The sequence below is a fragment of the Hetaerina americana genome, unplaced genomic scaffold, assembly GCF_022747635.1.
Source record: "Hetaerina americana unplaced genomic scaffold, ioHetAmer1.1.p SCAF_3, whole genome shotgun sequence".
Lineage (NCBI taxonomy): Eukaryota > Metazoa > Arthropoda > Insecta > Odonata > Calopterygidae > Hetaerina > Hetaerina americana.
In genome coordinates this window covers 53,300,993-53,318,089 of record NW_027286874.1, presented here as the reverse complement: position 1 = coordinate 53,318,089, position 17,097 = coordinate 53,300,993, and the positions used below count along the sequence as shown (strand labels likewise).

General features: G+C 44.1%; 1 protein-coding gene across 1 annotated transcript in view; it reads left to right on the top strand.

Annotated features, from left to right (window-relative positions):
* Nucleotides 1-17,097, top strand: part of Dip-C (dipeptidase C) — a 301,266-nt gene that overhangs the window by 278,038 nt on the left and 6,131 nt on the right. Inside the window, exons 5-8 of the mRNA XM_071587368.1 lie at nucleotides 15,116-15,177; nucleotides 15,468-15,512; nucleotides 15,623-15,892; nucleotides 16,880-17,028. Of these exons, the coding sequence (XP_071443469.1) occupies nucleotides 15,116-15,177; nucleotides 15,468-15,512; nucleotides 15,623-15,892; nucleotides 16,880-17,028 (526 nt within the window). The remainder of the gene's footprint in view (nucleotides 1-15,115; nucleotides 15,178-15,467; nucleotides 15,513-15,622; nucleotides 15,893-16,879; nucleotides 17,029-17,097) is intronic.

The following is a 17,097-nucleotide window of genomic DNA, read 5'->3' as shown; positions in this document are numbered from 1 at the left end:
CACGTTGAATTATTAAATTTCCAGAATCTCCAGTCAGTCAGAATGAATGGATATAGCATTTTCAACAGGGTAGTTTTAACTGATCCTTAGCTTATCTCTTTAACAAGGCTCTTCGTGACCATGTATTTTTACAACCAAAACGCGAAAATATTCATTACATTTAAGTAGTACTCTTCAAACCACCGCAGTAATGTCTGGCAAGGATGATTTCCAACAACGAGAGGATGATACCTATCGCTCATCATTAAGATATGCGATATATATAACAACATGGTTTGTGTAAAAATTATCAGGAAAATAGATTTATTTCAGATATTGCTACAATGCCTCAAATGTTTGCACAGTACACCCCTTGAGCGTCGACACACTTTTACCGAAGGCATCTACACGACTAGAAGGCTCCCTGGTAGGCGGATTCTGGAAGGACCTTATGGGTACGCGTGCAAACTTCTTGGATGGCGTTTAGCGTTCCATGGTGTTGTCCTTTGAGGAAGGATTTCACTCTTGGTAATAGGAAATGGTCTGCTGGTGCCAAGTCGGGACTATTAAGGGGTTGGGGGATCGTCGCGATTTCATTGCAGAAGGTATTCGCTATCAGACACTCGAATCTGCTCTGAATCGTACATCAAGACCTTCGGGGCGAGTTTAGCGCACATCATTTGTATTGCCAAATTTTTATTGATAATGGTGTGCACTGTCATCTTATTAATGCCAATACGATCTGCAATCATGGACACACTTAACCAACGTTCTCACACTTCGCGCACACGTCAGGAAAAAATTGTTACGGATACTATTTATACAAACCTTGCATGTGGCAGATATATGATTCAAACTATGAGGTTGTATGACTAATACCATTCCTTTCATTCAAATGTGCTAGGACTAGGTACTTAACGCAATTCGAGGCGGGCTACTAGTACTGGTGGAAGTAAGTAGTGAAAGTAATAAAAGATAAATGTGTAAATACAAATATTTTCTCCTGGGAAAATGCGACTATGATGCTGATCCTATATCGTCCGCTGGGAAAACGACATTTGAAACTGTCAATAAAATCTCCCTCTCACACATATTACGTTCATGACCCCGTGTATAGTAGTATAATAAGCTAGTACCTAATATGCTCCTAAATAATCACAGAAGAGGTCTGGTTCTAATTTATGTATTAGATTTAGTGTAAAATACTGTAATTTAGATGTAGAATCAGAGGAATTTATTCATCGTTCTGTGGTTCCCAGCACAGTTCTTCGCCAATATGAGACGCGTTTTACAAAGCTACAAGTCAGTTTACTAGTCCTTTTGATTTATACATTTGATAGTGTGCTGATGGCATAAATGCTATTTCCCTTGTTACTTGCCATTATTAAAGAGTGTACGAATTCGAAATTTCTGCATCACGTTTAAGGCTGGTTTCACAGGACCTGTGAATCGAATTGTAGCTTGAAGAAACGCACCCCTGGTTACACTACTAACTTAGTCATTGAATTGGTTTACAAGTTGTACTGCGAACCTCCCTGGCGTCTTTGTTTGAGATCTTAAACCGTTTTTACCTTTAGTAGTACAAGTCTGTATAACTAATTCAATTTCACAACAGTAATTCAAATGTCCTCTGTGCCCGAAGTAATCTTGCCCTGGAACAGCTGAAGCTCTAGTTGAAATGTTAGTTATTGAAACGTCGGAGACCTTTTTTCGGGGCCTGGTGCATAAATTCCTTGGGCGGTGCGCGACCAAAGGGGACCCACGTGTTTGCACTCCTTTCATGCGCGTGTGTGTGCACGTGCAATTTATTCATTTCGGTATCGATCTCCCCGTGCCGGGGGAGGGAGGGGAGGGGAGGAGGGGGCGCTCCCACGCTATCGCGTCGAGACCCGATCACTCCGCGGCGCACAGAGGGGCGGGGGCGTGGTAAACTGTGTGACGCGAGAGTAGTAATGCGGGCCGGTTTCGCACGTCGGCGAACTCCCGACGTTCGTGCGAAATTCCCGTGCTGATTGTCTCTTCCTTGACTCCTCGCATCTCTCCTTCGCCCTCTCTCACGAACTTTCGCACGAGTGAGCCCCCCCCCCCCGCTCGAGCGTGCACAACGAAACCTTAGGTGGGAACCAGTCGACGCGCCAAAATTGAATGCTTTAATTGAACTCGGTTCTATAGATGAAAATCGGAGTTTGATCGCCTGTCATTTTCCCATGTGACCGATGTTTGCCTTTCCTATTAAAGAGAATAAACTATAAGAATACTCGTAACCATCGGTGAAATTGTTAATTGGATGACTACGAAAATACCTTTATGGATAAATCAAATTGGTGACATTTGAATGACGTTAAATATTTATATAGGCTTACTTAATTTATTTTTAGAATGGCCAACTCCAAATAAGTCCTGATTAGTGATAGGTTTTGACGGTGGGCTAAGTAATGGAGGACCTTAACTCACTGGAAAAATGTAATTCTTTCGAGTTAATTAACGATAAGAGAACTAAGGTTTTGCGGTGACAAATTTAATACATCTACGGCTTATCCCGCAAGGCGCCACGAGTTATTGTGGCAGGGGGATTTATATCTCTAGTTATCAGCATTGGGTGCTATACTTACTCTCTAAGCTCAAAAAGCAATCACAATAAAATCAAGGTTGAATACTCATAATCTGTAAGGTCTATGACGAGCACATCACCTCAACCCACATTGAAATTAAAAAGGTTGACAGACCACAAGACGGGCTTAAAGAGAAATGCTCTTTCGAGCCAACTGACACGAGCAATTCTTTTTCTCACTCGCATTGCGCGATCGCAGCGGTAGAAAACAGTTACCGCTAGCAATAAAACTGCTCGTAAAATAACCTCGTGTCTAACTACCTGCGAATTTTGACGATCAAATCACAATGAACTTAATAACACCCCTGCACAGGCTGGGAGAGTTATGCGTAGTGAACCTGGGAGTCTATAACTGAGATGTTTAATCGCAACCATCGAAGTGGCATCCATTGTTGTCGCATTCGTGCCATAAACACTTACTCGGATCCTCGTGCCAAATGCAATGAGGAGCAAAATATGACAACAGCGGACGTGTTTTTACTCATAACGAGCGGACCTGTCTACACTTTCCTTGGCCAGACACCCCTGGTCCGGAGCATCAACGGCGGGGCTCTCGTCGAGTAATGCTCAGGGGTTGGTAGCTCCGGTCCACATCACCATACATCCGTGCGTGTCGCGAATTCCTGCTCGTGGAACTCAGACCGGAGAGGAGGGAGTGAGAGAGAGAGGAGACCTGTTGGGTTACGTTCCAAGGACGGTCACAAGAAGCAGCAGCCCCCTCTTCCCCTCCCTCTCATCGCTGGGACGGATACCAGAGGAAAGGGAGATCTGCGGGGAGGGAGGGAATTGTTTGGATAGCGGCGGATGGGGATGAATGTATGTGGGAAGGCATTGGGAGGGTGGGGAAAGACTGTGGAGGGGTACGGTGAGGTGGAGAGGTAAGGGTGGAAAGAGGAATAGACTTGGTCTGGTGCGACAAGGGGATACAAATCAATAAAATATTTATATTCTTTCGGCTCTAAGTATAGTGTTTCCAAAATTGTTTACGCTGACCAGACACGGGAAGTCGTCCGCTTCTTGATCGTTTGCCAACAGCAATGAGGCGGCAAGAAGGCCGTCAGTAGCAGTCGTCGAGAAGGATATAGCAACGAGAACGAGATTTAGGAAATTCGTGCGTCTTTCATGGTTGATTTCTCTTTTTAAACGTCGCAATACATTTTCTTACGCTCGTCGAAAGGTTGGCTTGAGTTGTCGTCAAAGCTATCAGTTAGTGGAAATTACAAGGCATAGAGGCGTCCAAAAATTGAATGAAATTCAACGGGCTCGACGGGTGACTGGCAAAGGATGTGGTTCACTCACTGCCTCTTCCTCGATAATCGAGCCAAATAGTAGAATCAATCGAGTTCTCTATTCATTTCTATCTAGCGATACATGTACGAGAGAATGCCAAGGTAAGGTAAATGGTTTGGTACTTCGGTTAGTTCGACGGCGTGGGTCGCTGAGCCGTTATTGATCATCCGTTCCACTCATTCCTTTCTCAAATCCGCATGCACGTGGGATTTTGCGGGGAATGGTATTAATTCTGCTGATAAAAACATAACTGTTTTTAGTGTTTTTGTATGAAAATAAGCCGTTTATAAATAATTGGTGGGCTCAATACGGAAATTTTTGGATATAGGAATTGATGTTGTGAAGATATGTTTTGAAAGGAAGACGTATGGCGTATAATAGTTGGTGACCTTCCCCAAACCCACTACTAATCCTAAACTACCAGTAATAAAGGCATAAGAATAGTTAATAATTACGTTAATTTTTCATATTTATTCTGTGTCTTTCTTGGTGGTATACATTCTTGCGTAGAATAAGCAATGCAACTTATAATTATGTGGATTATTCCGACTGTTCCATAGCTGTTGAATGCCATTTCATACTGCCCAGTCTTTGATATTTACGTTAGTTTTGCATTTCAGTCCGCGAATTTATCAATTCGAGGGGAATCAATCGGAATAAAAGAGATGTTTACGATCTCCTGTATAGGTATTTATGAGGCTCGGAATGCCGCACCTGCACCAGGTTGCGTCAAGGCGTCATGAATTGTTGGAGTGCACCCCCTTGTGTAGCATGGATGTTTCCGTTTCGTAAATTTTTCCTTGGCTTTAGGTTCACACTAAGAGCGATGCAAATCGCCCTCAATTGCGAGCTCGTGTTCATCACGGCTTTCGTCGTCGACGTGCTGCAGCGCACGTATCCTTGCCGAGAGTGAGAAATCCGTGCACATCGCCTGAATCCAGGAATGCGCAAGAGTCTGGCGACACGGGGGAGTTGAAATTACTCATCTGAAGTCGCGGATGTGTTCTCAACCGAATATTCTGTGATGTGTGGGAGCTTCCTTTGACAGCGTGGGTCGCTGAGCCGTTATTGATCATCCGTTCCACTCATTCCTTCCCCATGCATGAGTTTTATTTTTACTTCACCGCTTATCTTAATCGATCAGTCTATTTCCTTTCGTTTGGAGTGGTCTCATGCCATTCCCCCGTAATTCGTGATGGATGGGATATTCCCATTTTGCCCCAGTCGTACGAAAGCCCCTGCACGCAAAGAAAAGTGGTGCAGACTTTCGAGGAAGTGATTTCATTTCAAATCTACAAATAACCATCATTTTCCTCAAAATAATATTCCCCGTGCAATTTCAGTATGGCAGAAATCCCCAGGCGGTTTGATGGGAAATAAAGGGTTTAAATTCGGCCTCGAATACAATGTAATGTAGTCACTGCAAGTGGGTGTGCTCTTTTGAAGTAACGGGACGATTAAATAGTGACAAGTGCTACCACATATTACAAGATATAAATATGTATTCCTATGATTAAACAATAATGACTGGAGAATAAAATAATCAGTAAAATAACCGAAAAAGCGAAGCTTTCTTTCTGTCCTGATCAATGGCGAATAAATTCCACGAAGTGAAACCAGTTATCTTGAATCTAACGCCCATTTTGGTTGTGGAAGCAATGTTTACTGCTCTGTCTTCTCTTTAATCCTTTCTTTACGAGAATGACCTCCGTTGGAACACTTGTCAATATTTTATTTCACCGAGGATCGTTCACTCGGTCGAAGAGGCAGAGACAGTGGTCATTCAGTCATTTACCGCACGCATTCCCTCCGTAATCACGCTTCCTCCCCCATTGCGATAGTGGGCGGTGGGGATGGAAACATTTATAGCCGTTCTAGAAAAAAAGACTGAATTCCTCGAAGTGGTGCCTCACCTCCGCCCGGGAGCAGTCGCGGCGCCGTCGACCGCGATCTTAACCACCTACCATGCCGTGGGAGGATCGCGAGAATCGCCGCTTGGAGGATGCGATCTCTCGTTCCCACGGAACCCCTTCCACTGCCCACTTCCACGTCGGATCCCCCCTCCCCATCTTCCCTTGCCCAGCCTCCTCGTGCTCATCTCTAGAAGTCTGTCTCCCCTCCTTCCCCCGTCTCATTCTCGTCCCCCTTTTTGCCTCTCCTACGAGGAGCAGCACCCTTTCGCAATGTTGGGGCTTCCGCGTGACGTCACCGCCCGCCCCTCCCCTCCCCGCTGCCGTTGTAACCGGAGAGTGGGTGAGATGCAGGCTCCGCAGTCTATCAGCCTCCCTCCCCCTTTCCCCTCCGCCCTTGTCCCCCTCCCCCATCTCTTTCTCCCTCCCTCCGGTCGACTTGACCGTGGCAGTCCCCATTAACGCTCGCGTGAATGTATCGCCGAGGTTTTTCTCCCGCTTGGGGAATCGATTGGTCGGGCCGTGGGCGCCGATTTTTTAGAATTCCCTCACCCTTCCCTCGTCCCCACTCCCGAAACCTCCCAGCGCCCGGCCACTTGCGAAAAGACGGCCATAATCACTCACCCACTCGCGGATTAAAGGAGAGCGTTTAAGGTGGGACGGTCGGATTGGGATGACGAAACTGAGAGATCCCGGCGTGCTGCCTCGCGCCCCCTGTTATTTGGCCGATTCGGCATCGGCTTTATGGCGAGTCGAGGGAAGCTGCTTCGGTGAATCGAACCAGCCGTCAGAGGCATAAATATCGATGACGCACGGGTAAAAACAGTAGGTGATCCGGGACGGCGATTCTCGAGTCCTCCGCGCCTTCACTGTATTCTGTAATTATGATATCGTCCTTGAAGGAAACCATGACAGTCGGGATTTCCTCTCACGAGTGGTGCTCCGTGGGCTATTCACCACCGGAGTCATTGCTTTCGTCGAGACGTGTGCCATGGGAAAGTGCCGTTAACTGCGGGGTATCGGCATAAATTACGAGAGCCAGGCTCACGGATCCTTGACGGGGCCCGAATATTTGCATGTTTTTATTTCTCTCTCTTTCTCGCGGAGGGATAATTTTGTGTATCAGATTTTTAGCCGGCCCACCCATGGTGGGGAGAAGCCGAAAAAGGTTTTTCACTAGAGCAGAATCAATTTTAGGAGGCCCACGTGGATTGACATTCACGCACCAGAGGGGAGCGCTGCTTTAGGGTAAGAGGTTCCCGGGTAGCATTCATTACAAACACCCGCAGAGACCTGCCCCGGCTGCTCATTCGAAGAAATCAAAGCAGTTGCCCTTTCCTGTGGTATTCCCCGTCGTGCCTTGCTAATTCAGGCATCAATATCGGTTTCTCCTGATTTTTCCGCAAGTCATATTTATTTCCGTAAACCCAGGCAGGAAGGTGGGGGACGTAACGGCGTCAAGGTGTGTCGAGCCAGACATCCTGGAATCTCAGTGAGGGTATAAGCTTGGAAATGGTTTCGTGATGATGATTTCGTGGAATCTCGCATGATCTCGCGTACAGCGAAGTGAAAGCTCCATTATAACTGTATTGGAAGCGACAGCAGGATTTTGTTTCACGAACTTGGTGAAATGTTACCATAGAAAGAGTTTGAAATATGGACGGATTTTATAGTGCTGCGGAGGCATTCGACCTGTCGCGTATACAATATGATAATAACGGCCGCTTAGATAGGCACGTGCTCACTTGTTCATTGCATTTTTTAAACGTTTGATGGATTGCCAAACTTTTATTGAAATTGGATTCCCTTTTGCTGGATTTGATTTGAAAGTTGAATACAGTTCTTCTCTTGTTTTCCTCTCTATAACCATCCTGTGACTGACAACTCAATTTAAGCGGAATTTCTCATCTTTCGACGGGCTATTGATAAAAATACGACGTTTAGACAAATTTTGAAATAAGGTAGTGTATGAAGTATATAAAACTATTTATATTCAATCTATAGCTTCCGCTAAAGGATGTGCGAGTAATTGGGTTTGACACGAATTATTAATTCAACAAATTGTTGTTATAATAATACACTTTTGTAGAGTTATACTGCGATAGTCGACTGCCGAAATAAAATAAGAGAGATAGATGCCGTCGCAGACGGATTCAAGTCCACGTTCTTCCTTCGCACGCTACGCAGTCACAGTAAATTTGAACCCAGGTGACCGAATATGCTATTGGCTAGAAGACTGAAATTTCATGATTTATTCATGCACACCAATTATTATATGATACATATAGGAATCTGTGTGTGTATGTGCTGAAGTATTTTTGTATGTTAGGCAATATAAACTAAAATGGATGTATGAACTAATATGCCTGCGTGTGTGGCTGGTGCTCTAGCATCCCCGCCACACGCTCTTAAGGCGGCTTGCGGCGTATTGTGTTGACGTAGATACACAGGCTGGTTACAGTATCAAACCCGGAAAGGAAATACATTCATTTTTACCGTTCTCCAATGTGTAAGAAATCGTCGCCGGTTTTCGGAGTCCTTCCGTCCCCTCACTCCGACGGAATACCTCAGCATGATGGCTTTATGAATAAAGTGAGATTGAAGAACGAGGAGGAGGCATGGGTGACCTTTTTTTCCTTACTTTTTCGCATTCATGCATGCTCTTCCGTTTCTTAGGCTTCTTAAATTCCTCGTCTGGAGAGTACCTTCGACCACATTCATGGAGTGCATTCATTCTTGGAGTGCTCGGTCTACCATTTCCTCTCGACGCATTTTCTCTTCTTTCGTACGTATATCTGTTTGGTGATTTGGCTCTCACGTACATGTACTCTCTTGATCCATCGGAGCGCACTTTTTTCATTCCTGTCTATTACCGGAGTATTCAATCGACATTCTTTCATAACCCAGTGACTCCTCGCCATCTCACCGCAGATTCCTATGTGTGTGTGTGTGCATCTCCATCGCCTTCAGTCGACATGTATGCTTATCCTGGCATACCCAAGGTACACTTTCATTCAATAATGTTATGACGAGTAGGGTTTTATGCGTTGCATGTCGTGGAGCATAGTTGGGATTTGAATGTTGAAGCCTGTGATTTATTGGAGAACGTAGTGTGTCTTGTTAGAAGAAGTTAAGAAATGTGGCGATGTTCAATATTTGTCTATCCAAAGCCTACTCTTGAACTCACCGAGGTAATTCCAAACTCTGTTTGAAAATATTTTTCAGGTGTAGAATCGCATGAGATTCCAGGGTTAATAACCTTCCGCTACTAGCTGTTATCCTAGGTAAAAAACCACTAGGCCGAATCCTGTCAATACAGGGTGATTTGGACACATTTTTTGAAATGGTACTGACATTACTGCAGGGGTCGGAGTACTAAAAGCCAAACACTATTAGTAAACCTCATTTGGCGTATTTGGTAAACCCTGGAGCATAAGAATATTTTTTCTATCTTGTCAATTGCATCCCGTAAGGCAAATGATTGAGTTGCTGTTCTTTCATTATGCGAATCATTTGTAGTTGTAACATGTTAGAGTGAATGAATGCCTATGCGGCTTACTACAGGCTATTTTGCCGAAATCCTTACTGTGAAATCTGCATCAATGATTCATTAACCGTATTGCAATAACTGTAGAACAGACGCTTCACTAGATTCCAAGCGGATTGTTTTCTGGAGCGCCGTTGTTTATGGTGTGCTCCATGTCAGAAATGCGAACTAACGTCAGTGGAAACTCATTCCTCAAATCCCGCTATCGGTCCCCCCTTCAGCGTCCTCCTTTGCTCAATCCCAGGCCTATTGGTTTGCTTGCTCCTCCTGCCAGACGTTGAGGTGGGGGGGGGGGCTTTAACCCCTCTCCCCTTCCCCTTTTCACCCAATCATATAAAGACCCCGGAACAGCCGAGTAGTTTCCGCTGCTTACGATTTCCAGTTCGTTGACCTATCCACGAGCCGAAATCGCACGCACGACGTGTTTGTGTGCCCAAATATTTGAGACTGATTAAGTACCGTCTATCATCCTGTCACTAATTCACTGACCACTGCAGACCGTCTAGATTACAGCGATTATCATAAACCTTCATTCGCTGTTGAATGGATGAGAGAAGTGTCCAGAACAGAAAAAATTGCATGAAAATTGAGTTTATCTCCCCAGCTGCTCGTGCTACACGGTCAAATGATTCAGCAAAGATAAATACTTCGAGTGGCAAAAAAATGCAATTCGGTGTACAGCAATCGATATAAAAAGTTCTTGATGAATATTTGACGATACTTCACTCGCTAAAATAGACAGCAGGAAGGAGGCTTCGCTATTGATTTGTCTGAATTCAACATTACAACGAGTGACGAATTCAGCACAAAAAATTCTTGATACATTTCAGAATGTTTGAATGAAGGATTTTGTAGCGATTGGTGCTTTCGCGGTATACTTTTTCAGGATAACCCGATGTTTTGAGCATGTATTCAAAATACTCGGAAAATATAGGCTGTGGAAAATTCCGAAATAAATGTAGCAGAGATTTAGGAATGTTATTTTCTAAGGAGCATCATTTATCCTAACTCGGAAACCTAATCGGAGCTCCTGTTGGAGTATGGTTACTAAACCGGACATATTGTTAAGTTAAACAGGAATGAAACCTAACCTATTTGAATAAAAATAGAGGATTACTAGTTTATCTAGGGCTTGTAGTGTTATTAGTCCCTTTGGTCTTCGCAAATCCAACCTAATTCCGAATGAGTGATTTTCCAATGAACGTATACACATTTGGGATGAATAAGTGAATGGTGCCAATTCCGATAAATTCACCTACTCACAGAGTGGGACTCGGTGAGATGTTTTATGTCAAATAAAACGTACTGCGTATGATGGATACTTTTTTTAGTGGAACGTATTCAGTTTTTGCTTCCATATTTCACTTCATTCATACCGTGGTTCAGTGCGGTTGGTGGTAAATGATTTCCATGGACGAGAGTGGCGATTCCCGTTCCAAAACCTGCTCATATCTTTAATCGCCAGATGAAAAACAGTGCTTAAAATTAATTTCTTTGGAAACGGTAAACTTTTAAAGTTTTTGAGTCAAAACTCATCCGTCACTTGAGCTACCTCTGACCGTGTACAATCGACAGAGGAATAGGTAGGCGATCGATAGGGAAAGTGGAAGGTGAAATGATGAGTCATGAGTAAATGGCAATAAAGAAATTACGGCTGGCTGGAGCACATTTGTTATTGTTCTCATTGGGGAATCAAAACACTTGCGTTTGGTTGAGGGGAGTGAAATGTGAAATAGGAAAAATCGGGGGAAAAGTTGATCGGAATGCAGATTTCCAAGTCCGTTTGGCGGTGGCGTGGGACGGCCTGGAGAGGGGTTAAGTCGGCTGGCGAGTGGACGTTCCATTTATGGAGCTGCTCGCTCGTCCCCGTCGATACTTTGGAAGGTGAGGGCTTGGAAGAGGAATTTTACCTTGAGACCTCACTCTCCTCCCTCCCGTCCCGTTCCCCTTTCCTCACGTGGCATCAATTTTTGTCAACATTTCGACCCGTCTGCCGTGCTTGTGAACCCCAACTCTGCTTTGCTCAAAATCCATTTCGTGGAACTCTGCTCTATCCATTATTGCAATAGCGGAATATTTTGTGGGTATCGATGGAGGCGAAAGATTTCAATCTCGGGAGGCGGTGCGTCACGTTAGCGTGTCTCGTTTCGGCTCCCTAAGGTTTCCATATTTGTCCCACGCGATGTGGACAGTGAAACGCTTTAATATTTTCTCGTCTCACAGCTTAGAGCTCATGAACGTCATATTCGTGCCCGAGAGAAAGAAGGGGGGGGGGGGGAGAGAGAGATTAAGCACGGAGAGACATGGGTTAGGACCGACTGCCTCCCTGCAAAATGGACGGAGCATATATGCATGTAGGGGAAACGAAAAGGGGCGTTTTCCGTCGCGTACGTGTGTACGTACGTGGCGCCGTCGAATGTTGTCGCGTAAACGCGACACGAAGACTGCGCCGGCGCGGTGGAGAATGGATTTCGCGCCCTTTCGGCCATTCGCCATTCGTGTAACTGAGGTCCGAATGGCGCAATGCGCGTATTTTTTTCGCGACCCGCGCCAAGCGAAGGTTCACTGACGGACCTCCTGAAGACCCGAACGGCATGTCTTTACCTGCGTGGTGGAAGGATTTATTTACAACGGACGGAGAGAGCGGGCGTAGGGGTAGGCGGGTCCCGGCTTAGCCGTGGCGAGCGTCTGTTGACATGGGAAATGACTGCGGAGGAGAGGAGAGAGGTGTGTGGCCGGACATATGGCTCTTGTTTTGTGGGGAGGGCGTTTGCAATTTGCTGCGTCAAGCATAGGGGATGTGCCCTCCGGCATCTTCACGATCCATTCCAGTCAGCGTGGTATGCTGCTAGGGACTGGTGGGGGGAGGAGAAAGGGATGGGAACAGAGGGCAAGGGAGGGCAGCGGCCAAGAGATGAACGAACCGCTTACCTTGAGGGATCCTTATAGAGGGAGAGGAGGCTGAGGGATCGTGAGTGAATGCTATCCCATTTCTCCCCTCCTAAGCATCCCCCATTCCTCTTCTCTAACCGTCCTTTCCACCGTTGTATGTTGTTTGTGTGCGAGCGTGTGTGTGTGTGTGTGAATGCGTGCGTGTGTGTGTGAATGCGTGCGTGAGACTCTTCCTTCCCCTCTCCCCAACGAATGCTCCGCTAGGAAAGGTGTTTTGTTATCGCACCATCCCACTGGTCGCCTCCCAACCACTTCTTTGTTTATATCCTCTTCTTTCCTGCCGATCTGAAATGCCCATTTCATCGCTAGCCGGCTTTCGGAAATGAACTCGGGCGATATTTTCATTTTTTAATGCTCCGGTTCATCTTATCTATCTTCCTCGAGAAATTTTTACTTTCCATTCTGCTTCGATGAGGGAGGAGAGAATGAAGGGGGCCAGGCGTGGAATTAGTGGTTTTGGAATCGCTCCGAGGAGTTCGTGAGAATGGAAAGCTGACGAATGCGTTCCATCTCTGTCAGTCACTTGTGTTTATGTGAGATTTTTATGCTGTCTTTCGATGATAGTGTTAATACAGTTGAATTAAGTTAAACTTCGCCAGTTCCGGTGGCATCAGTTGGCAAGATTCATATCGTATGACGGCAGGATGTAACGCACTCATTGCAAAGAGCTTGGCTTCGTGCGTCACATTAAGATTGCTACAACGGAACGGGATATTTTGGTCCACTATGGTCATCACCGTTTATTTCTTGCTGAGGTGCTGTTTACAAGCTTTCTGTGTCCAGTAATTAGGTAGACTGTTTTCGAATGAGTTTGTCGAATATTGAACGTTAGTATTCCAAAGCTCCATTCCATTGCGGTAGCAAGATTTATGTCGAAAGCAAAGAGGTTAACTTTTCTGCCATCATCGAAAAACATACATACGAGCGCTTTCACTTCGATTGGCAAGCGAACATATGGGAGGGTAAAACCTCCGTGCTGTTAAAAATTGCATTGGCCGTTTTCCGTTGGTGCAAAATATATTCATGAAAATCCGCCATATTGACCACGCTACCTCTACCACCAACTCATCAATGCGGGTAACGTGTAATCTGACGCACACAATCGCGTTTCGAAGTTCCACCCGTTGTTGCTTGTGGGTTGGCCATGTGGCAATGCGAAAAGGTATGACGAATGCGTGTTTTTTTCTCTCAACGGTCGATGTGACGGGAAGAGGGGAGGGGGGAGTCCACTCACCCGCGTCGGCCACTCCGTGGCCACACACACTTGCGATCAAAACATTCCGTCCCTCTCAGTCGTACCCTCCCCTCTCCTCGTTTCCCCCCCTCAACGGTCTCTCGCTCGTCCGAGCGCCGCCTCATGGCCTTCTCCAGCCTTGTTCCCCCTCTCCGTTTCCTGTGCCCCTTCCCCTCTCCATCCCTGCTTGCATTGCATGTATAGGACTCGCAAAAACAATCCCGGTCTCCTTTAATATTTTCCGCCAACCATTGCCACCCTCTTTTCTAAGATAACGTTCCCCGAAGATTTAGAGTCTAATAATCCCCATCAAAATATCTTGTTGGGCCGTGAAGGTGAACCCGAAATTTCAAAACTCATGTGATGGATTTGAAATTTTAGTCTCTCTCTGACATCTCTTTAGTCTTGTATTGCATTTACTGAACTCTCTGGCATCTCTTTCGTGAGTTCCTCATTGGTGCGCCAATCGAAATAAACACCTATCGGCGAAATGAACTAGTTAGGACCTTGCGTAAACAATTAGTGGTTTTTCTTCATGCTATCGTAAATGTTTCAATTATCTCAGACTATGAAATAAAACCAAGGGCATTTATAAAACAGTGAAATAACCACGAAGTGTTGTTTTTTTCGTTAGTTATGGTCAAACGGCATGCAATGCATGTCACGCTACACCCTCATTTTCAAGTCCTTCACCACTTCCCTGCACTCAAATAATGTGAGAGCATCGACACTGAATTGTCAACACGTATCTAAGAATCGTGAATACAAAGCTGATACTCTGATAACACCTGTAAACTCCAAAATACTTATCCCTGGCTTAATTCGTATACCGACTGCCTTTAAAGGTTTGGTCGACCACTTCATAGTCTTCTGGATGAGGCATTGCCGAACATCCATATCTGTGTCACTTTATCCAGTCTCTTTGATTACCCTCAGTTTGTTGTTTCTTGTATGCATTTATTTGTCAGTACTGGGCTAAAGGCTCTCTGCCAAGATGGCGGACACATTTTTAGACCGTCTGGAACACAGGTGGCCCTCCTTTCCTGCCACCCCCCCCCCCCCGGCGCCGCTCCGTGCTCCCCCACTGCATTCCATTCCGAGGTACCCTCTTGGAAGGATTTTTTTGTTCCCACGAGCATTTCCTGCGTGTTTCGTACCCGCTGAGGAACAAATCTCAGACGATGACACAAATGATGACTTTAATGCTCAAAAACGCAAGCTGAATAAATGCAGGCCTTTCAATACTCTAATAGGCACCATATTTGGCAAAATAAATACATTAGCAGTTTAAAAAATGAAATACTTAGTAGTTTATATTGGGTGAAGGATTTATTTAAGGCCCAAATAATTGCTGTTTCCTTTTCACCGCCATTTACTATTGCCGGGGTAATCCAGGTTAGATGGTGTAATTTGTGATGTAGCCTGGTCCAGTTCATTTATATGTCTTAGTGGAAAAAATAATGTATTGTTCGTAATTTCACCTAACATTTATGCGGCAGCACAAGTAAAACCGTGCTGCGAAAGGTAGTATTGTAAATAACGGCTGGAGACCTGGCTGATTGATAAAAATCCCCTCGTCTTTTTCATTACAGAGTGGAATTAACACAGACAGCAAGAGGACGTCTGCCGAAGCCACCTTTGATGGAATTTCTCAGTGAGTTACCCCAAACCACCCAATCGCTCAACGCTCTCACAAGAGGGTCAATTGTGGGAGGAGTGGGGTGTTTGTTTACGTTCGTACTGCCCTAGATATATTGACATTCTGCCGACAGAGGGCAGTCTCGTACAGAACATATGAACACACCACCTAGCGGGTTTTTATTTCACTACCAATGAAAAGAGCGGGATTTTAAAGACTAACTCATAATATATTTTACATAGATACAATGTTTTTGTCTTTCAAAATCACTAAATATATAATTTTTAATTCGCTTCTTTTTTCAGATTCAATGTCAATAACAAAATCCTTCATTCAGAAATTTCCGAATGGTGAGTTAACATATCAATATCCTTCCAATCCAATAATAAGTGATATCTATAAAGCTTTGTCATTCATCACTGAAACATATTATGAAAGTACTTTTTTCTTTAAACGATAGTCGTGTCACCAAGACCCCTTTGGAAATTGAAGTGTTGAGATATACCAATAAGATTTCCTCTGAAGCTCATATTGAAGTCATGCGGTCAATACGACCAGGATGCATGGAATACGTGTGTGAAGCCATCTTCAAAAAGGAGGCATATGCTAGAGGTGGATGTCGTCACGTGTCCTACACATGTATTTGTGGTTCTGGTGAAAATGGTGCCGTGCTGCACTATGGCCATGCAGGAGCTCCAAATGATAGAATTATCAAGGAAGGTGACATGTGGTGAGTAATTTTTCTGTAATAATTGGTTTGTCTTGTATTTAGTTATGATATTCAATGTTAATGTTAGAGTTACCGTGGTTACCTCTTAATGGTTACCAATTTGGCATACTGACCAACTCAAAAATGTGTGAGGTCTCAATTTAAAAACTTCCATAGGGTCTTTAAAATTATCTTGAAGTCAGCAATTAGCATATATCTCCCACACTGTGGTGATCCAAACGTTGAATTAGTTTCTCATACATATTTAAGAAATATTTTGTTCAACACAAGTTCTAGTTAAATCAAATGACTACGGTATGTAATTACTTGTCTCGTTATGTCAAAAAATGAACGTCTTCTGATGACAAATCTCTCAACATGCCAATTTAAATAAAATTGATGGTAAAGTCATGCATATGAACTGGTAAGCTGCATGTCATGGATAAATGGTTAATAAACCCATGGTTAAATAACCCTAGCTTAGCATAGGGATAGCTAGAAAGATAATGACTTGGCTCTGAAATGAAGTTATGAGTACCTACTGAGTAGGGAAAACCATTTGATCTGTAGAGTAGTATTTTTGTGGGCTAGGAGAAGTCAGGGAGTTTGGATGAAATTTTTAAATTCCAAGTAAAAATCATTCTCTTTTCATGTGAAATGTAATTAGTTAGCATGTTGTGTAGGCAATTGTGAGAGTAAGAATCAAATGATGATCGAATCAAATGACATTTTCAAGCCAAACAAATATCCATAGAAATGTTTGTAATTGCATGACACCAATTGGTCAAAGGTTGCAGAGTTTAACTGCAACTTTTCCTTTGGGAATGTGTAACAATCTATTTATTCATTTGTGTTAAATAATTTTTATTACTAGAAAATGAAGGGTCATGCCATGCAGAGGAATTTTTTGCATGAAAGGTTTGAATTTTGGAGAAAATCAAACAATTTTAATCCAATTTAATACGTGTTTCCTCATTATGTCTGATTCCAAGTTTTATTTGTTTGCAGTTTGTTTGACATGGGTGCATCATATTATGGTTATTGCTCTGACATAACCTGCTCCTTTCCAGCTAGTGGAAAGTTTACCACTGATCAGAGAAACATATACAATGCTGTGCTGATGGCAAATAGAGCTGTGTTGGCTGAAATCAAGCCAGGTATTGTTGAATAATTATTAGGTTAGAAAACTTATCTTTAAAACTTGCATTTGCAGTCCACATAAACTT